Source organism: Rhinopithecus roxellana, chromosome 1 (assembly GCF_007565055.1).
Source record: "Rhinopithecus roxellana isolate Shanxi Qingling chromosome 1, ASM756505v1, whole genome shotgun sequence".
NCBI classification, from domain to species: Eukaryota; Metazoa; Chordata; class Mammalia; order Primates; family Cercopithecidae; genus Rhinopithecus; species Rhinopithecus roxellana.
The window spans coordinates 72,832,240-72,854,310 of record NC_044549.1 but is presented as its reverse complement, the minus strand read 5'-3'; the positions used below and the strand labels follow the sequence as shown (position 1 = coordinate 72,854,310).

At 37.6% G+C, this 22,071-nt stretch overlaps 1 protein-coding gene across 19 annotated transcripts in view; it reads left to right on the top strand.

Annotated features, from left to right (window-relative positions):
• MAGI1 (membrane associated guanylate kinase, WW and PDZ domain containing 1) overlaps positions 1-22,071 on the top strand; it is a 677,305-nt gene that overhangs the window by 397,412 nt on the left and 257,822 nt on the right. For all 19 annotated transcript variants that reach the window (XM_030923822.1, XM_030923713.1, XM_030923639.1 and 16 more), the window contains exon 2: positions 7,264-7,380. In XM_030923822.1, coding sequence (XP_030779682.1) covers positions 7,264-7,380 — 117 coding nt within the window. The remainder of the gene's footprint in view (positions 1-7,263; positions 7,381-22,071) is intronic.

The following is a 22,071-nucleotide window of genomic DNA, read 5'->3' as shown; positions in this document are numbered from 1 at the left end:
ACAAGTTAATTTGTTTTTCAATTTGTAATTTTGTGTTTAAAAAATCCTATTCTTTATAAAACTGAAGTGCCAAACTGATGGATTTTTTTTTTTTTTTTGCTGTAATAGCTCCAATGCAGTACAAACCATTTGTTGTTGCCCTAATAAATGGACTTTTCCTACAACTATAATCATTTTTTGAAGAAATTGTGTGCTAAAGCAGAATCTCCTGAAAGTGTGATTAGTTCAAAATCCTTATGCAAGTTCTCCTCCGCATTGACAATTTGAAATGTATTTCAGTGTCAATTCTAATTGTAATGAAATACCATTCTTCGACCTTCTGGATGTGGATGTAGCTGTGGAGCTCATGTAATACAGACAGGGAATTGTATTCTGCCCTCTCGGTCACAGATGGATACATTAAGAAGACTGCAAAGTGTTCCCTCGGGAAACCTGGTTTCTTGACCACAAAGATTCTTTCTACTGAGCAACATTCCATTTCGGATCTCTATCCTAGGAGGTAGAGATCAGTCCAAGCAGGGTCTCCTCATCATCCATCACCTTGAAAAGATGTTTCTGGTAAGAGTTGGCCGAAAACTCTCTATCAGGTGAGAGAAAAATTTGGAGAAGCAACACGTCTCAGTTATATTAGGGGATCATTTTATGTTTAAATAATGACAAGCAAAGTTTATACCACAAGTAAGTGCCAAAGAAACCCTATCCAGAATATGTAAGAATTTCTCTTTATCAAGAATAACTAGATAACCTAATAGGAAAACGTACAAGAAATGTGAACAGGCAAGTCACAGAAAGGAAAACATAAAAGACAATTTAAAAACTATAATAGAATGTTCAATCTCAGTTGTAATCAGTAATTATAAATTAATATAACACCAAGATATCATTTTATATTTAGTAGATTAGGAAACATTTATAAAGTTGGAATGTGCAGAAAAGAGTTAGTGGCAGCTGGATGGAATGCTAAGGTGGCCCTTGGCTGGCATCTGGGAACTTGCATTTCAGAGAATTTCTTCTATTCTAATAACCGATAAGAGTAGACTCACTATATCTAGACTGTATGCCCAAATGCTATCATTTATACTTTTTTTTCCGAGAGTCTGGAGATTTATTTTGTGCCAGGCAAAGGCTGCTTACATGACCAACTCCCAGTAAAAGCCCTGGACCCTGGATGTCTAAGGAGCTTCTCTCGTGGGCAGCTTTTCACATGGGTTCTTTGGGGGATGTACATGTGTCCTATGTGATGCCATTTGGAGAGGACACTTAGAAACTTATACCGATTTTCTCTGGACTTTGTTCTGTGAGGCTTTTTCCTTTGCTGATTTTACTTTGTATCTTTTTGCTAGAATAAACCATAGCCACAAGTACAACTATATAACGAGTCCTCTGAATCTTCTTAGTGAATCATCCAGTCAGGAGTGGTCTTGGGGACCTGAAAGATAGTGACAATAGCAAATGTTGGCCTAAGTGTAGGAAAATAGGACTGCCAAAACTATTTATGGAAAGGCAAATTGGTACCACCATTTTGGGGATGAATTCAAAAATATTAAAATAAGTCGAAGATATCTATGTCCATTTTTAGGTTTAGATAATCTAGAGAGGAAAAACCCCACAGATTTGCTAAAAAAAAAGTTGGGGGAGGGAGGCATTACAGAGACTTATAGCAGCATTGTTTATATTGGAAATAGCTTAATTTTCTATGAAGGATACATATATTTCGGTTTATTTTAATATTGAATATTATACAACGTTTAAAATAAAAATTACATCCATCAAACGTGATTAACATTCTGTAAACTCATATGGGTGAAAAAAAGCAGCGTTATATTGCTGTAAATGTAAAAGACACAGAATTCCAGATGTATAAATAAGATACAAAAATATAAAGTAATGACAGATCAAGAGAGCATCTAAGCCCCATTTTCCCCAGTTAAGATATAAAATTGTCTTACATTAAGTTCTGAACCCCTTTCTTGGAAAAAGCTCTACATATAGTCGTATGTTGCATAATGACTGGAATACATTCTGAGAAATGTGGTCTTAGGTGATTTAGTCATGCACACATCATAGAGTGCAGTTACATAAACCCAGTTGGTATAGCCTACTACACACACCTATGCTATATAGTATAGCCCATTGCTCCTAAGCTACAATCTGCACAGCGTGTTACTTTCCTGAATACTATAGGCATTTGTAACACAATGGTAAGTGTTTGTGAATCTAAACATATGCAAACAGAGAGAAGGTACAGAAAAAATACAGTGTTGTAATTTTGGACCCATGGTACATATGGCTTTGACTGGAACTTTGCTATATGGTGTATGACTGTATTTCTGACCTATATTCTCTTTTCTATTTACAAAACAAATCTTGAATTTCAAAGAAAGTGAAGATGCTATGACAAACTGTCTTCCAACTTATTTTATTGGCTTACTGCCCTTGACAATTAGTAGACAATTTATAGATATGTCCCTTGAATAATTGGCAATTAATTTGATATTAGATGCCAAAATGTACAGTATTTTTAATAGAATGTGAAGGTTGAGGCTTTTCATGTCCAAATGTCATGGAACTCAAAGTAAATCTTAACTGGCAGCATAGTAAACCCTGTCCTTTTGCACATCTGCAGTAGAGGGGAGTTTTAGTTTGATGACCATAAACCCTAGCTACCTTGGTTAGTTTGAATGTAAGCTTAGGTGTAAACCAAGAGCTTATACTTAAGAATGCCTTCCAGGTGGGGCACGGTGGCTCACACTTTTAGTCCCAGCGCTTTGGGAGGCTGAGACAGAAGGATTGCTTGAGCCCAGGAGTTCAAGACCAGCCTGGGCAACATAGCAAGAACCTGTATCTACAAAAATTTAAAAAATAGCTGGACATAATGGTGCATGCCTGTAGTCCCAGCTACTTGGGAAGCTGAGGCTGGAGGATTACTTGAGCCTGAAAGGTCAAAGCTACTGTGAGCCATGATAACACCAATGCACTCCAGCCTGGGTGATAGGGTGAGACTCTGTCTCCAGAAAAATAAAAAAAATAGAATGCTTTCCAATCTATATGCCCCTGGTTTATCTTGATAGTTACCACATGTGATCCATAAGGATGTACAAATCTTTGTTATGTATGTGATAAAAAGATATTGTATCTGAAAACTCCTTTGGAATGTTGCTTTTGATTTAAGCATTTTGGATATCATAGACATCTTTGCCATGGCTCAAATGATAACTGTTAGTGTCTTTTTAATGTCAAGAACTCTTGTCACCTAAGAAAAATTTAAAACCCTACATTGCAGGCAATGGGAATTGTGCTGGTAAATGTTATTTTTTAACTCAATTTCTAGAGCGCCTTATACCTCAAGCTAGAGTTAGCAGGTAGAGAGACGACATACCAGTGACTTACTAGTTGATTTCATTTCCTGAACTTCAGCTCCAGCACAATGCCTGGAATATATTAAGCACACACTAAATGTTTGTTAATGAGTTTACATAGGTCCACATTATTTTAGCACAAGTAGATTTTTATTTACTTCTAGAAACACTAGAAATATCCTTTCATCCAAATCTCCATAGGTCTTTATTTTGTTTCTAGCTATTTCTAAGCCAATAGAATAAATTTTGTTTGCATGGATTTTTTTTTTAAAAGATTAAGAGTTAATGTTTGGACTGATTTTCTTTCTTTGGCCCCTCACCTCAACAATCGTCCATTCAACAACATAATAATTATAATTTCCATCTTTCACTGAGTGCTTTCTTTTTGCCAGGCACTGTCTGAATGTATCATCCCATTTAATCCTCACTACAATCTTGTGACAGAGCTAATATTACATCAATGTTCTATTTTTACATTTGAAGAAAGCAAGGTTCAGAGATTAAGCCCTGTGCTCAGACTCACCAGCTGATAAACAGTTGAGCCAGGATTCAGAAGTAGGCACGTCTGGCTTAACTACCTAGATTTACTTTCTTTTTCCTTCACTTCAACTCTCTAAAGAGAGAACTATGCAACCTGAACATTGACTCACACCTAGCACTCATCCAATCATCCAATCATTATATATATTTTAAACTTTTGAAATCGATTTTATTGGTATAGCTTACATATAATAAAACATACTTGTTTGTGTATATAGTTATGTGAATTTTGACAAATATAAAAACCCATGTTATTAATCTCGATCAAGAATATTATATTGGGGCCAGGAGTGGTGGCTCACACCCGTAATCCCATCACTTTGGGATGCCGAGGTGGGCAGATCGCTTGAGGGTGGAGTTCAAGATCAGCCTGGCCAACATGGTAGAACCCCATCTCTACTATAAATATGAAAACTCGCCACGCATGGTGGAAGATGCCTGTAATCCCTGCTACTCGGAAGGCTGAGGCATGAAAATCACTTGAGCCTGGGAGGCAGAGGTTGCAGTGAGCTGAGATTGTGCCACTGCACACGAGCCTGGGCAACAAAATGAGGCTTCATCTCAAAAAAAGAAAATATTATATTGGCATCTCCTCCAGAATCTTCCCTTGTGCTCCCCATTTTAAAAAACTGATGTTGAAAATATTATATATTCACAGGATATTACAAAAAATAATATAGAGGCCCCATGTATAGAATCCTCCATGTATGGAAATCATATAGAAGTCCTTCACCCTGTTTTCCCCAATGGGAAAGACCCATAGATCCATAGATCTTATTCCCTTATGCTCTTTGCAGTTAGTTTTTACCTACCTTCAGCTCTCTGTAACAACTAAACTGTTTTCTCTCACTATAAATTAGTCCATTCCAAAATTTTTTAGTGCATCCCCAAACTTTGTATATGAATGAAATCATGCAATATTTTATTTTTTGTGTCTGACTTCTTTTGCTTAACATTCTGTGTTTGAGATTCATCAGTATTAATGCATGCATTAGTAGTTTCTTTTAATTGCTGTATAGCACCCCAGTGCTTGATTATACCACAGTTTGCTTATTCATTCACCTTCCGATGGACATTTGGATTGTTTCCAATTTTTGGCTATTTGTAAGTAAAGTTGCTGTGAAGATTCATCTTCAAGATTTTTTTTGTGGACTTGTTTTCATTTCTCTCATGTAAGTAAGGGTGGAATTGTTGGGTCACTTGGCTATTGAAGGTATGACTTTCTGAGATATTGACAAATTGTTTTCCTAAGAGGACGAACCATTTTGTGTGCCTGCTAAACAATATATTTGAGTTCCTGTTTCTCTACAACCTTGCCAACACTTGATATTTTCAGTCTTTTTAATTTTTGTTATTCAAGTAGTTATTTAATGGGATCTCATTGTGATTTTATTATTTTTCCTCTAGTGATTAAGGATGTCTAACATCTTTTTATATGCTTAATAGTCGCATATATTCCATTGTGAACTGTCTGTTCAAACCTTGTGCTGATTTTTTGGGGGGTGGGTTCATGTGGCATGTGGGTGTCTTCGTTCAGTAAATTCTTGATGAATGATTGAATGACTTAAGATTGGTTTGAATATGTGTATTTTCCTTTTGAGCACTTGAAACAGTAGATATAATACCAAATAAAATAGCTCAAACTGGGTTTTATTATCTATTTCAAAATGAGCAGATGTAGCCAGAATCTTATATTGAACGTGATGTTAAAGTAAAGATCAGTAGTTTCCTGCCCTAGGTAGGAAATACCATCATCTTAACCATCACTGTCATCCTCATGATTTACTCTTTTTGACCATAGGGAAGTTATCGTTTGAAGACATGAGTTTTATAGCTCACATGACTCCTGGGTTGCTGCATTGTTTCTCTAAGGCTAAAAATGCTCTTACCTAATTTGTATCTTGTCTGAAAATGGAAAGACAGTCTCAGCCTAGTTAGTTTTAGCTGTTATTGAAGCATCTTTCTCCATTAAGAGTGAATGCTAGTTAGGTTGATCTACAAGCCTTCTGTTGATCCTGTAGACTGTAATTTGTGATTATGATTTTTTAAAATGTGTCTCTTTTCGATGACACATTTTTGTGATAATATCATATTTTTAGCTTTTCTTTTGTTCTGTTAAGTGTAGACAATTGTGAAGAAATAAACACAGACTCACCTAGGTAACTATGCTTTAACAACAACAACAACAAAGCAACATACATTTAGCGTTTGAAAAGCAGCACAGGGTAGGGAGATGTCTGTGTCTATGTCTATGTCTATGTCTGTCTGTCTGTCTGTATGATGAAGAGTGAAGTCTACGTATTTATCCCCAGCTCAAGTCCTTTATCCTAAATGAAACTGCTTTTAAAACTTTCTTATGATTCTTCCTATTAATACTCAGTCTCTCCTTTTCCAAATTCATTTTTACAGAAAAGGAATCAGACATTATGCACAGTTCCACACATTTTCTCCCAATATCAACCCATGAAAATCTAGCTTATGCAAAGTAGTTGTTATATGGATGAATTGTGCTTTAATTGCTCCCTTTTGGTTGTTACCAGGTTTTTGTTTTTATTTATTTACTGTCATAAAAAAGAAGCTATATTAGGGCCAGGTGCAGTGACTCACACCTGTCATCCCAACACTTTGGGAGGCTGAGGTGGGCAGATCACTTGAGGCTGGGAGTTTGAGACCAGCCTATTCTACATGGTGAAGCCCTGTCTCTACTAATAATACAAAAATTAGCCGGGTATGGTGGTAGGTGCCTGTAACCCCAGCTACTCGGGAGGCTGAGGCAGGAGAATTGCTTGAATCTGGGAAGCAGAGGTTCCCGTGAGCTGAGATCGCACACTGTACTCCAGCCTAGGTGACAGAGTGAGACTCCATTTCAAAAAATAAAAATTAAAAAAAGTTTAAGAACTATAGTAAATGCTCATGGAAATTTGAGGAGATTACAAGTATACCTGTAGAGTAAATTCCTACCAATCAAATCCCTGGTCAAAGAACATTTTATAATTTGATAGTTATTGCTGGATTGTCTTCTTTAAGGTTTCAGTAATTTACACTTCTAGTAATAGGGTCTACAAGTGTTGATGGCACATATTTAAATGTAATAGCCTATGTTAAACATTTTGATATTTTGGCCTTCTAGTATGATGTGAGATAGGAGCTCCAAATTTATGCATTGCCAGTACTGTTTTATCTTTATGACATTCTTGCTTGATCTTACCCTTGCAGAGGAAAATCTAAAGTACATCCTCCTAATGACTAGGGGTGGCAGGCTAGAATTGCATCCTGTGGCTTTCTTGCATTCAGTTCTTGGCTACTTCTTTTCTAGGAGGCCCTGTTGTTGATGTGGTATGTCTATTTTATGTATTTCCTGCAGGAGGAAGGCTGAACAAGGACCTGCGACATTTTCTCAATCAGCGGTTCCAGAAGGGGTCTCCTGATCATGAGCTCCAGCAGACCATAAGGGATAACCTTTACCGCCATGCTGTGCCTTGTAAGTAGCCAGACTTTGGCATCTCACTGCTGGGTGCGTGTGTGTGTGTGAAAGGTCCAGGGGAGAAAGGAGATCTCAACAATTGATTGTGGAACACCTAGTGGCTTGCCTACTGAGTGACTCCTTAACTCAAGTAAATCATAATTGATTTATAATTGATGAGCATAATTGAATAATACAGTGTCGTGGTGTGCCTGGGTTTCAGTCATTTCTCTGTAATGTGGAGCAAATTATCTACCCTTTGTAAGGCCCACTTTTCACATTAGTGGAAAGGACATGTCAGTAATACCAGCTTCATGGAACTGCTATGAGGAGTCAATGAGATCAGGCACAGAAGGTGTTTTGTAAGATAATGGTGTGCTCTAAGCCTCCATAGATGTTAACTATTGCTCTTATTAATGGAGTAGACTGGGCCAGCAGCCTTCAGACTGACCTTTGTGGAGACCCCCAGTGAAGGGAATACCCCAGTGGGCTCTTTCTTCCTTCCCAGGGTTCTCCTTTTGGTCAACTTCATCAGATTCGTAAGTCAGGATTTTATATAATTTTGTTTGAAGAAATGATTTCCACAGATAAAAAAAATCCCAAACCCCCAAATCATTAGATTACACCAAATCTGAAAAAAACAAGACACAGAACACAGGAACGCTGAAAGCAGAGTGTCTTTGTAAAGAAAGGCAGCCTGTCTGTCTCTCTGTCTGTGTATGGGTGGATAAATTGGCAGCTCCGTTGTAGTGAAGTTTCACTGTGTTGTGCCATACTGTGTTCCTGGTTGTTTAATTTCTTTTAAAATATGAGGAAAGAATGATTCTGGTTTTATTACTTAGAATTTTTCTTTCTCCTATTACCCAGTCCTTCAAAGTTTAGAATTTATTTTTCTAGAAATATCATTTTTTAAACCAGCAAAAGAAAGGAGGATAATTTAATGTTCAAGGTACCCTGTTTATTTCTATGTTTTGTTTGCTATAAATGGTTTTCTTTAAAAAAAAAAAAAAAAAGCCTTGCAAATGATATGCTAGAGTGCTAATGTTTTCTGATACTACTGTGAAAGAACAAGCAGAACTAATCTAAGGCATTCTGTAGATTTGAAAAGACTTAGACTAGTTCTAGATGATAACTTCCATAGATCAGATTCTAGAATAGCCCTTGGCTCTCCATTTTGCTCATAAATAAAACAGAGGCTCTGAGAGGAAAAGAAGTTTGCTACAAGTAACTTGCGACAGGGCCCCAAGATTGCCTCTGTCCATGGAGTGGCTAAGCATTTGACGGAGAGGAGTGTGATGATGTGTTAATGTGAACTTGTGGTCCTCAGTTCTTTTAGTCTTTTAGCTTTGAAGTTGTAAACTGTAATCCTGGTAATACCCTCATAACAATGTATTATATTTTGGCTGAATAATAATTAATTCCTAATGCTAATCACATAGATAGGGCAGGGATTATCATTGTGTTTTTATAAATCAAGAAACTGAGGCAATGAGGAAGCCAATAAAATGAAAGCCAAATGTGATCAGGGCTTCGAGTCGCCTGAATTCATCATTACCCTGTCTCTTCTGCACTGTCAGGCATTCCTCCTGTAGTAACCCTTTGAAGTTGGGAGTCTTTAACACCCGTTTTACAGATGAAGAAACAAAGTCACAGGGAGGGTCAGTAAGTGGCGGATCTGGTCTTTTTAACTCTTATGTCATCTAGGGCTGTTTTCGTAGCTGCCTCTGAAGTTACAGCACAGCAGGTTGAATACAATTTTGCAGAAATCAGTAATTGCAGAATCATGATTGTTCTCTGTGTAATTTTTCCCCTACTTAGATTCCAATTTAAGAAATGGGGATGAAGCAAATGAGCGCACCATTTCTTGATGCATCTGTGGTGTTACCATGGTTACATTTTGGCATGCTCTCCCGTTTATTTTTTCCACTGATTTATTGGACCTGACTGTGAGCTAAATGGCTTGATTTTAAGCTTACCACTCTGTAGGAATTGGGGCAAAAACGACCTCTGTCTTTTAAAAACAGTGGAAAAATCATGTTTGTTTTTGCTTGTATAAAACCCTTGGCATTGATGTTTTATGGCTGTGAAACCAGTAAATCAGGAATTTGGAAAGCAGAAATGGTGTTCCTACTAAAAGAGAAAACAGGTAACAATTCATTTTACACTTCCTTCATAAAATGGGAAGGAAATTCAGAAGAGGTCTGTTTTGGAGTCTGGTGGAGCGTGTGTGCCTTTGAACATGAGTAGACTGGGGCTGACCTGGGATTCTTTCGACTTGTGTTCCTCTGGCTACGTTTGTGTTTATTTTGATTCTTTGGCCCATGTGACTGGGAAAGCCAAGCTCTCCACCAGCCTGTTGTGCTGATGGATTAGGAAGCCATGGATTTGGGGAATGGATTCTCTTGATGATGATGTAACTGTGCTGCAGGGAAATGGGCTCGTGTAATCTGTACGTTCCAGAACTTCCTGCCACTGACATTTCAGTGACTTCAGTATTTTGAGAAGAGATGACCTCATGAACACGTGCTTGCGGTGGGGGTAGACTTCTTTCCCTGTACATTTTAGGAGGCTCATGGGCCATTGGCAGTGAAGAAATAAAGCTCCTTCATTCTCAGGTTATTTTTAGTGTTGCCATAATGTATTGGAGCTGTATGTGCATCATAGCACACTTTACCACTTAGGGCTCAGTTTATCTTAATTCTCTGTCAAAGAAAATGCAGATAATAGCACCCCTGTTTTACTGGCCAAAAGATGAAGCAACAAAATTGAACTTTCTCAAAATTGTACCATTTGAAATGCCGTATTACTCATTTCTCATCTGCTGCTATTTTACTTTTCAAAATTTGTAACAGTGTTGTTGAGATATAATTCACATACCATACAGTTTACCCATTTTTAAAGTGTTCATCCAGTGCTATTTTTGTTACAGTTATTATTATTCTCGACTCCCCTTTTATTTTTCCTTTATTCAAGAACTTTTATTATTTCTACAGTAAGAAGAAAGGGTATGTTAGTTGAAATTTAATTATATTTGCCATTGAAAATACCCCTAGAAAAACCCCAACAGAAAAGAGATGCAGTTGCAGAATGAGTTCAGGGGCCTGCCTGAAGTCTGAGGGCTGCTCTGCTGGCTGTGTGGCCTGGTACAAGTCACATAACCTCTCTGAATATCGTTGACTCTTCAGTAAAATGGAAATAGTAGTACTGACTCAACCATTGTCTTATCAGATACACATAGCAATCCTATAAGGTGAGTTTTATTAAAGGAAACAGGTTCAGAGAGGTTACTAGTTTGCTTAAGGTCACACAGCAAGTAGCATGGTCAGGGTTAAACCAGTTCTCTGTAACTCCCAAGTTGGGTGTTATCAGTAATAGCCTGATTAGAGTAATATACAGACTATTGAGAGTAAAAGGAAAAAATATTTCTAATGGCTGAATTTAGAGCTCTAGTTGTTTAAAATAATGACATTTTCTGTCTTGGGGTTGGGAGCAATGGCAGGCATAAAACCTTAAAAATAAGTATATTCTCTCTGATGTTCAAGTAATTCACTGGTATGTACAATATAATTTTAATTAATGATTTAGATTCAAAAAAATCATTACATGATTTTCTTAGCATATCTAGGTTTAGCTTATTTTCCATTAGATCTTTTCTTTGTGCACCTATAGAAAACCATAATAAATGGGTTTGCAATGCTTGTAAACATGCCTACTTCTCTCATTCCTCAGAACCATCTAGCTAATATATCTGTCTTTCTCCCCCTCTAGTTTTGTTCACATTCCCAACCCCTCCCAATCTGTGCTTCAACCCTACAAACTTCATGTTCCAAACACACTTTGTGTCTTCTTATAAATGGGTACATATTATTTTTTCCTATTCCGCCACCTATCTATCTGACCAGTTCACAGTCTTCTTTTTAAGTTTTAGCCAGACGCCACTTCCTCCACGAAGTCCTCCGTTGCTTCCACAGATTGGGCCTGTTGACCTCCTCCCCACTCCCCAAGCCACACTCTGTGACTTCCTTCATGCCTTTTTTGTGCCTGATTGTAGTGCCTGCTGCATGCCTGCCTGTTCTAATTAGATTCCGACTTTCATGAGTCAGGCAGCATATCTAACTGAGTGACGAGGCCACTCCTAGGTTGGTGCCTGGACTGTAGGATAAATATTTGTCGAACGAATGAACAAATGAAGAAATGGAAAAAGATGTTCTTTTTCTTCTTCTTTTTTTTTTTCCTTACTTAGCATTTGAGAAAACAGCAGAATTGCTTTGACCCTAAGGCTTTCAGCATGAAAAGAAGGTCAGGGTCTTGAGTCATAGATGACTGATAAGGATTTCACTAATTACGTGGCTGGTAATCGAGGCACACAAGAAAAATGTCAGAGCGCCCATGAGCTTGGAGCTGGAGTGCCCGTTCACAGCTCCTCCTAATTGTAGTCTAGATATCACCGTACCTCCTGCAATGATAGCCTTCCTGTTTTATGACTTCTTATCCTAGCTGATGTGACAACATCTGAGATTCTTGCTTTGGAATGGCCGCTTTTCCCATGAAGATAAATGCATTACCTGACAGGGCTTGTCATTTACTATACTGCTGCTGTCAAAACGAGATACAACTCATCCAGTAGTGTAGGTTCTCTGGAATGCTGAACAATGCCCCTCCCATTCCTCCTCACTTTTCTAGGCTCAACTGTCATCTTTCTTTTCAGGCAAAGGTTGCCTAAAAGAGGAAAGGATAAGTCAGTTTTGTTCTGCAGCTTAACGCTTTGTTCATCAAGGCTCTTCCCAATACTGAGACTATTGTAACCAGTCTAAGAGGTATTGATCATTGACTTAAAGGACTTCATAGAGGGATTAGTGTGTTTGATCTATAAGGCAATTTAAATTTGATGTGGTAAACATAGGTGATACTGGTCTTTATACGATAGCTATATTCAAACAGGCATTTTAGCATCTGCTAACATTGTCTATTATTTTAAATGGGGCCACAAATTACCATTAGTTCTATTTGAACTTACAGTTTTCTCTTAAGCATAGTTGTTTCCAGTATGGCTTGCCTAAAATCAACCCCTTTTCCTGTGATTTTTTTTTTTTTTTTTTTTTTTTTTTGAGATGGAGTCTCACTCTGCCGCCCAGGCTGGAGTGCGGTGGCTGGATCTCAGCTCACTGCAAGCTCCGCCTCCCGGGTTTACGCCATTCTCCTGCCTCAGCCTCCCGAGTAGCTGGGACTACAGGCGCCCGCCACGTCGCCCGGCTAGTTTTTTGTATTTTTAGTAGAGACGGGGTTTCACCGTGTCAGCCAGGATGGTCTCGATCTCCTGACCTCGTGATCCGCCCGTCTCGGCCTCCCAAAGTGCTGGGATTACAGGCTTGAGCCACCACGCCCGGCCTCCTGTGATCTTTGACAATTAGAGCTGATGACATAAACTAGACCTATTTGTCAGCAAGCGTCCAGGATAAAGAACTGGATGCTGGAAAATAGTTTGTCTCCTGGAATGTGCATACCTGTGTTCAGGTTGTATTGGACACTGGTAGAATGCTTCTGGTCATAACTCATGAACTAGAGAGTTCTGCAGGCATCATAGGACTGATCAGATAAAGAGATAAAGGTCACTGGAAATTTTGTCTCTATTGCTATTTCTCTGCCGTTGTCCTCTATGTAAACTAAGGGCTGTCTAAAAGGATTGCTTTAGCCTTTGCAAAGCCTAGCCTGTGGCAAAACTATGACTACTAACAATAGCAATAGCTCCCCAGCTTTTGGACACCTACTGTGTACCAGATTCTCTGTCATGATATCTCTCTCTTTCCCTTTCTTTCTCTCTATCTTGTCATCTCTAACTTTAACTTCATCTAAAGTACACAAACTCTTAAGGATCTGAACTCTTCGACTCTACCCCTTTTCTATTTAACCACAGATGTTTGTTGCTTATAATGTAAAACATTTATCTTGATCAGCTTTCTACTGTTTTTCTCCCATTCTCTTCTACCCATCATGACTGCATTTTCCCATGTGCCCTTGGCTTGTCTATGATTCGGGGATTCCTCCCACCTACTGACTCACCCCTTGACTGCTTACACTTGTCCTTCTCCATTGAAACTTATTTGCTATGCATTGGTTTGCTATTGGGCTTCCTTTAAGAAGACAAGCATTGGAACAAAGAAGTGAATGTTTCTTGCTGTGGTATGAGGTTCCCCTGTCCATCATATATTTGTGACTTTAAATGTGGTTCTGTCCAAAATATCCTGTGTAAGAGGATGTTCCAACAGAGGACATTCATGGATAGCAATGACTTCTTATGCTTTTGATTTGTTTTTATACTCCTCATGATGTTTAGCACAAGCTGTGTACATAGAAATCACTTTAAACACTAGATTGCCCACGTCAAGGGTGTTACTGTGTCAAGGGCATCACTGCACTGCTTATACATAGTTTCCTATTTCCCCATGTATAAGGTGAGCTATGATTTATGTTTCACAAAGTAAGGTAATAGTCCAGGCAAGGAGTTTTGTGCCAAATGAAAAAATCATGAGATTAGGTAACAATACTTTTTGTTTAGGTGTGATTTGGAGCTAGAGTATGGGCTCAGATAACTGCAAACACATTTTTATCCATGGGACTCTCCGATGGAGCACTGGAAGGTGGTGAGGGAAGCAGGAAGCTTCTTTGTTATTCTGGAGTTTTATTCGTTGAGGAACTTGGAGCATCCCTGGAACCCTTCTCATAAATGCCAGCAGCATCTCCCATATTTGTGACAACTCAAAGCAGAAAACCACTTCGCATTTCTGCAGTGTACCCCTTCAGGAGCGTTGAAGTGTGGAATCTATATTTCCCTCTTGCCAGGGGAGAAGTGAGTTTTCCTGTCAGTGAGCTTATGAGAGGGACCTGGAAATTCCTGACCGTGATGATTCCTGTTCTCTTGGGGGCTCTGTCTGATCCTAGGGAAGCATGCATTCACTGTCCATCCTTGCTGGAAATCTTCTTTGGGCGGATCTCACCGGGAAGACAGTGGTTTTGAGATTTGCTGGGGAATGGGTTTGGTAGTGTAATTTTGGGGGTGATTTATTAACAATCCCCTTGTTAACAAAGATCTAAAGCCATTTTCTCCATTGTAGCTTTTGTCAGTAATAAAAGTGACATTGTGATTGGTGGATTGTGCCATTTATTACAAGGCATTGTTTATTCTAGTCCATGTCAGTTACTTCTGTTGATACTCTACCTTACTTACCTTTTTCTTGCTTGCTTTTTCTTTTTCTTATTTATTTATTTATTTATTTATTTATTTATTTATTTATTTATTGAGACACAGTCTCACTCTGTCTCCCAGGCTGGAGTACAGTGGCATGATCATAGCTCAGTGCAGCCTCCAACTCCTGGGCTCAAGTGATCCTCCCACCTCAGCCTCCAGAGTAGCTGGAACTACAGACACATGCCACCATGCCTGACTCTTTTTTATTTCTGTTTTTCATCTTATGTATTTTATCTATCCTTCTCCTTAGAGCTTATCTAGAGCCATTTTTTTAAAGCTTTAAGATCGGTTCTGAAATTCTTAATTCTGCACTACACAGGGCAGCTGGCATTCATCACTCTTTGTCAGTGGAGAGCCTATGTACTTTACAAATATTGTTTGATTAGTTGTACAATGATGCTAGTGGTAGTTATTACTGTCATTACATATGAGGTAAAGCGGGAGTAGAGAGGCTGAGTAACTCATCTGACACCATGCTTTCTAATTTAAAAATTAATAACTTTTTTAAAAAAATCAAGTCGTGTTTATCAAGTATGCCCAATGTGTCAGGAACTCTGTTAAACACATTACTTACATTATTGCCGTTAATCCTCTTAATGTTTTGAAGTGTAAGCTATTATTATATCTATTTTCCAGTGAAGGAGATGAGATTTAGAGAGGCTCAAGTACATACACTTACAGAGCTGAGTTTGATTTCAGTCTGATAGATCCCAAAGTTACTATCTTAAACCACTGCATTTTATAGCCATTTGAACTATTAGTTTACTTTGGCACAGTGGTGTATGTAATGGAAAAGAGAACCACTGGAAGGCCCTTCAGCGTCTTTAGGCCACCTTTCAGCATAGTACACTTGGACTCATGCCCTGCCCCTGTGTATCATTAGCGCTTGTCTTGTTGAGTCTAGAACATTCAGATGTGATGGGCTTTCAGGTGTGGTGGACCTGAGAGGCTGGCAGGCTCTACCACTTACCAGTTTTGTTGGCTTGGGCAGGTTACTCATGCTTCCTGTGACTCAGTTTCCTCATTATCTTTACTGATGTTTACAAGAAGTATGGATGCACCCAGCCATGAGCTTGACACTTCATAGGCCCTCTGTGAAGATTGATTGTTCTTCCTTACCCCTTTCCCTTCCCTTTCTAGCATGACTTCCCACTCTTTTCAATTTCTCTTTAGGCTTTGAGGCCTTATTTATACGAAGATTCTTTTTTTTCTTTAAACAAGCTAAGTTTTAAAAAACTGACTTTCCAGCATTTGTTGAGTAACAACCCAACACTAGATGCCAGGCAAGAATATAGTGAAGATTAATAATTGGATGATTTAGCCAATAATAGGCATGCTTGAAACAGCACATTTTTTGCCTTTTCCCAGCATCAGCTAATTCCCCAATGTTCTGTGTCTTTGTATTTCTTATTATATGTTGTTAACCCTAATTGCCATTGTATAGTTGCTGAGTGGATAGAGTCCTATTGGAGAAAAAATGGGGAAAAAATTACAAATGTAAAAGCTCGTAACACTGGACTTCATTTATGTGTGTCTGCTAATAGATTCAAATAAACATGGTTTGGCTAGTGTTCTTTATTCTGAAGTTCTCAGGGGTGTAGAAAAAGGGAAAGCCAAAGGAGTTTTAGATTAAATTTAATTAGAGTTGTGGTAATTTATAATCTTCTTATGAAAACATGTTAGACCAGACCTCACCACTTAATAATAACGTCTGTCATTAATTGAGCACTTACTGTATGCACCAGGCAGTGTGCTAAGTGATTTACAAGCTTTGTCCCTGTTAACCTTCTCTGAACCCTGCAGGGCGTAATGTTATCAGACCTGTATTCTGTATTCTGCAGTATGAGTGCAGCAGTTGAGGTGTGGAGAGCTTAGGTAGTGGCATCTCCAAGGAGGCACAGTTTAATGATGATGGAACTCAGATTCAAACCTAGTTCTAACCACCTCCAGAGTCCAAGCTCTTGGTTTATTTTTCTGCCTGCCATCACCTTAAAGACCGTATTTAAAAATTAACATATTAAATTGTAAAAAAGAATCTCCTCCTAATAACATATGGATTAGTCTTTGGCTGAGTGTAGGATACTAATATATCTATTTGGCAGTCATGTTAATTTATTTAATCGCTTTATAATTTTAGCTGACATTTTTCATCAAGATTTGTTGCAATTATAAAGCAATTTCCATGACAATTTATGAAGGTACATGAAAGTTTTCACAGTATCCTTACCGTGTATTATTTATTTTAAGGAAAGGATGTTTTAGTTTCCCAAGAATCATTTGAGTCAAGAGAATGAGGAATAATATATTTTTAAAAATTTCCTTGTATCAAATGTGTTCAATAAACATAAGTAAAATTTCTGGCTTCTGTAGTGGATTGTGTGTATTTCTTCTGTGGTCCAAGTAAGGAAATTTCACCAGTTGTGTTCTGGTTCCCCTACCTAGTTTGTGTTGGGGAAGGAACTGCCCAAAATTTCAACAAGAAAATGTCAATCGTGTTATTTTCACTACAATATGAATAAAGTAGACTTTTAAAAGGATCAATGACATATTTTTCTATTGCATTTAAAATTAACCATCACTATTTTTAGGAAATATATGCAAATGTATTTGGGGTAAATACATTTCAGTCTGATAAATGTGTGATGCAACTTATGCTCAAATGACTACAAAGCATTAAAAATGGTTAAAAATATGTTATGTATGAGAAGAGGGAGAGAGAGAACAAATGACAGGCTGGTATGTTAATAACCAGAAAGTCTGAGTAAAGTGTGTATGGTATTATTTGTACTATTCTTGTTCTTGTACTGTTCTGTAAATTTGATATTTTCTATAAAAGGAAAATTAACCTATACCAAAAAAAAAAAAAAAATCAACCAATTATAGTTTGGGAGAAAGGGGATTATATGTGAATGTTATGTTTTTGTCTCTCTTCCCCCTCATTTATATCAGTGTTTTTAGCCTATAATTGAGATTTTGTTACTACCTTGATAGACTATGTTCATTAAAGTGCAGAGTGACTAGCCTGAAAAATGTTGTGCACATATTAAAACAAGAATCTAGCACTTACAGAATACCAAGTTTATGCTAAGTGTTTTCGTTATAGTTTCCCATTGAATACTTGTAGAAATCTTATAAAGGAAGTAATTACTGCTAGTATCTTCACTGATGAGGAAACTGAGGCTAATAGTTAAGTGACTTGGCTTACAATTATCAAATAGGACTGCACACTCAGTCAGGTTGGTTACTAGAACCCCCACTAATAACCACCACTGTTTCTTTCCTCAGACTATGTATGTGTATATATACTATGTATATATAGTATATACACATATATAAACATGTACTATACTGTATATACACATATAGTGTACTGTATAGTGTCATATGTGTATATACTATATATAGTATATATAGTATTCTATCTGCTGTATATACATATATCGTATATATGTGTGTATACATATTTGTGTATGTATAGTATATATACAGTATCCATACATATATGTACATATACGATATATGTATATACAGTACACTGTGTATACTGTACATACTATATGTGTACTGCATATACTATGTATAAGCAGTATAAACAGTATACTATGTATATATGCACAGTATACATATATACTATGTATATACTATGCACAGTATACATATATACTATATATGTACATACAGTACACAGTGTATACTGTACATACTATATATGTGTATGTACTGTATATACTATGTATGTATATACAGCATATACATATACTCTGTATACTGTCTATACATATATAGCATATATGTATGTATACTGTGTATACAGTATATATAGTATACTGTTTATGCTGTATATGTACCATATACACATGTGTATACACACATATACCATATATGTATATATAGCATAGATAGGATACTGTATATATACTATATACTGTATATACACGCATGTACTCTACTATATATACACTATACTATGTATACAGTATATATGCACTATATGTATATACTATATATACTATATACTATATACATGTATATACTATATAGTATATAATATATATACTATGTATGCATCATATGTATGCATACATAGTATATAAATACATAGTACATATACACATATATAGTCTGAGGAAACAATAGTGGTTATTAGTGGGGGTTCTAGTAACCAACCTGACTGTATACTGTATATGGTATACTCTATATAGTATATGTATAGTATATATAGCATATTTATACAGTATATAGTGTGCACATATATATATAGTATATACATATAGAATACTATACTATATATTATATAGCATATTGTATACAATATACTATAGTATATATGCTATACATATATACTATATATGTATGCACAGTATAATATACAAATATATATGCATAGTCTGAGGGAAGAAACAATGGTCATTATTAGTACATCTATATAGTTACATATATACATACGTGAATATATCAAGACAGTAAGTTAGGAAAAATGATTTTAAATGGATCCTGAGTATCTGCTAGTTGGAATCTAGGTGAGCATAAAATTATGTTAATAATTATTATTATCATTAACATATATTGAATACTTGCCCTGTGCTAGATTTGCTAGATTTTATTCTTTTTTTTTTTTTTTGAGACCGAGTCTCGCTCTGTCGCTCAGGCTGGAGTGCAGTGGCACGATCTTGGCCCACTGCAAGCTCCGCCTCCCGGGTTCACACCATTCTCCTGCTTCAGCCTCCCAAGTAGGTGGGACTGTAGGCGCCCGCCACTATGCCTGGCTAATGTTTTGTATTTTTTATTAGAGACAGGGTTTCACTGTGTTAACCAGGATGGTCTCGATCTCCTGACCTCATGATCTGCCCACCTCGGCCTCCCAAAGTGCTGGGATTACAGGCATGAGCCACCGCGCTCGGCCTAGATTTTATTCTGTAATAGTGTTATAACTAATTTAACCCTCACAGTGATCCTATGATATAGGTGTTTTTATTCTCCATATTCAAGGAAACTGAAGCACGGAAGGTTAAACAACTTGCTATAGATACCACAACTAAGGTAGAGACGTGCTGTGCCATTCTCGAAGTTTCATTCTAAATCAGTGGCTTATATTGCCTATTATTTAAACTTCTAAAAAATATAAAAACAAAAAAATAGGAAAAAGAATAAGTAATTAAACATTCTTTTTCTTGGGGAAGGGGTGTCACTTTTTAATTCTCTCTTCTGTAGTATAATTATATCCCAGTCTTAGATCCCATCAAAGCCACCACAGTACACAACTCTGGGGGGAACTATTCCGTTTCTAATCTGTGTGAATAGTGCCCTTGGTGACTGACTGCATGGCCTTATGCAGAGGCCATGTTTCAGTAGCAGATACTCAGCTAGATATCAAACCTCAAAACTAGGGAGAATCAAACTGCCATTCATCTTGGAGGCAAATGGCTCAACCATGCTTTCTAAATGTGGTGAGATGGTGCCTTACTTATTGCAGGTAATATCCATGAATACTTGATCATCAGAAACCTAATCCAATCTGGTTACAAGTTCTTTTCGTTCTTAGTTCAGCTTATTACAGGATGGAGATAGTATTAGAATTGGATCTTACGGGATATTGACTCTTGTTTTTTTTTCTATCTGTCAATCAATTGATGCATCTGTTCATTCAGTCATTCTCCATTGATCTACTTCTCTGCCCATTGACCAAATATATATTGAAAACAACTGTGAGCAGGTGACCCCATGTTGGGTGGTCAGCATTTAGAGGTAAACTGGGTAAATTTCCTGCTCTCAGGGAGTTTCCAGTGTAGTGGGAAGACGAGAGGCATTTACAATAGAATTTGATGAACTCTGTGATAGGATGAGGCCAGGACTATATGATGTACAAGGAGGGGTACTGAGCTAGGTCTTGAGACCAGTGATTCAGTGTGACACAAAAAGTGAAATAAATACTAAAGAAGAGGCCAAAAAATAAAAAAATAAAAAAATAGAAAAAGGGCATGGGACCTCTTTCCCAGGAAGAATCAGGAAACATGTACCTGTGTGATCTAGGCATGGGACTTAACATATCTAAGCCTATTTTTTCTTTAAAAAGTAATCTATGTATTAGGGGAACAATAGACACATTAAACATCCTAAACTCCCAGGCCCAATCCCAAGATAATGTAGTCCTGTGGGTGGGACTTGCTCCTTAAGACCTTGACCTCTTAAGTGTTGAGAGATCACTTCTGGTTTTGAATCTCCAGAAATATTTAAAAACTGAAAACCGGTGCTACAACAAATGTTAGGACTTGGTTTTAATGGTTGCAACTTAATTAATGCTTTTAAATATACTCAGCAATGTAGTATCATTGTGCTGTTCACTAATTGCCATATGTATAATACATTAACTCAAATATGCCAAAGATGGTATAGTCTGGCAATTGTCCTCAGGTTTAAATATCTTTTATTCCTTCTAATGTGTCTTTGTACTGTAGACATAACTTTATTTGAAGAGAACAACAGAATTCTAAATTGGAGGCCCTTCATGAATAGAGGACCTGGGGCAGATGACTTCCTTGCCCTGCCCCTCCTTGCCACCCCTGATACGTGTGGGATGCAATGGGATGATTCCTTTGGACCAAGGTGTGGCTGCTTCAGACCCAGATTCAGTTGCTTCAGTTAAAGCTTAAGGAGGGTAAGGAACAAGTCTCCAGGGACTATCTAAGGAAGCAACAGGGGCTCTGCCAGAACCCTAGTCTTTTAGCAGGGCCCTTCCTTTTTACTGTATTTCTAATTCCTCCCATCACTAGAAGGAAAACTCTTTATTCCTTGGGCCGTTCCTTCTGAGGTTGCCATCTTTGAAGTTGGGACTTCTCTACTCTTGTGACCTGCTTTTAAAAGTGGGGCCAAGGCCAGGTACAGTGGCTCATGCATGTAATCCCAGCATTTTGGGAGGCCTAGATGGGTGGATCACTTGAGGCCAGGAGTTCCAGATCGGCCTGGTCAACATGGTAAAACCCCATCTCTACCAAAAATACAAAAATCAACCAGGCATGGTGGTGGGCACCTGTAATCCCAGCTATTCAGGAGGCTGAGGCAGGAGAATTGCCTGAACCCGGTAAGCGGAGTTTGCAATGAGCCGAGATTGACTCACTATACTCCAGTCTGGATGACAGAGTGAGACCCTGTCTCAAAACAAAAACAAACAAACAAAAACCAACCCAACAAAAAACAAGTAGGGCCATTCTATTGTTGTCTTAAGTGCTTTGCTTTGAAAAGTGAGACAAAAATTGGTTACACTGGAAATGAAATCATTTCCAAGGTCACCAAACTGCTGACCTATAAAAGATTTATTACTTTGACTTTCTAATCATTGTTCCTGTACCTAAATGAACGTGATATTTTTCTCCTTTCCCATCTCATAGGATAAGATTACAAACAGATCTTATAGAATTATTGGAGTTGCAGTCTCTGTATTCTTAGATTTCATCAATTGACTTGAG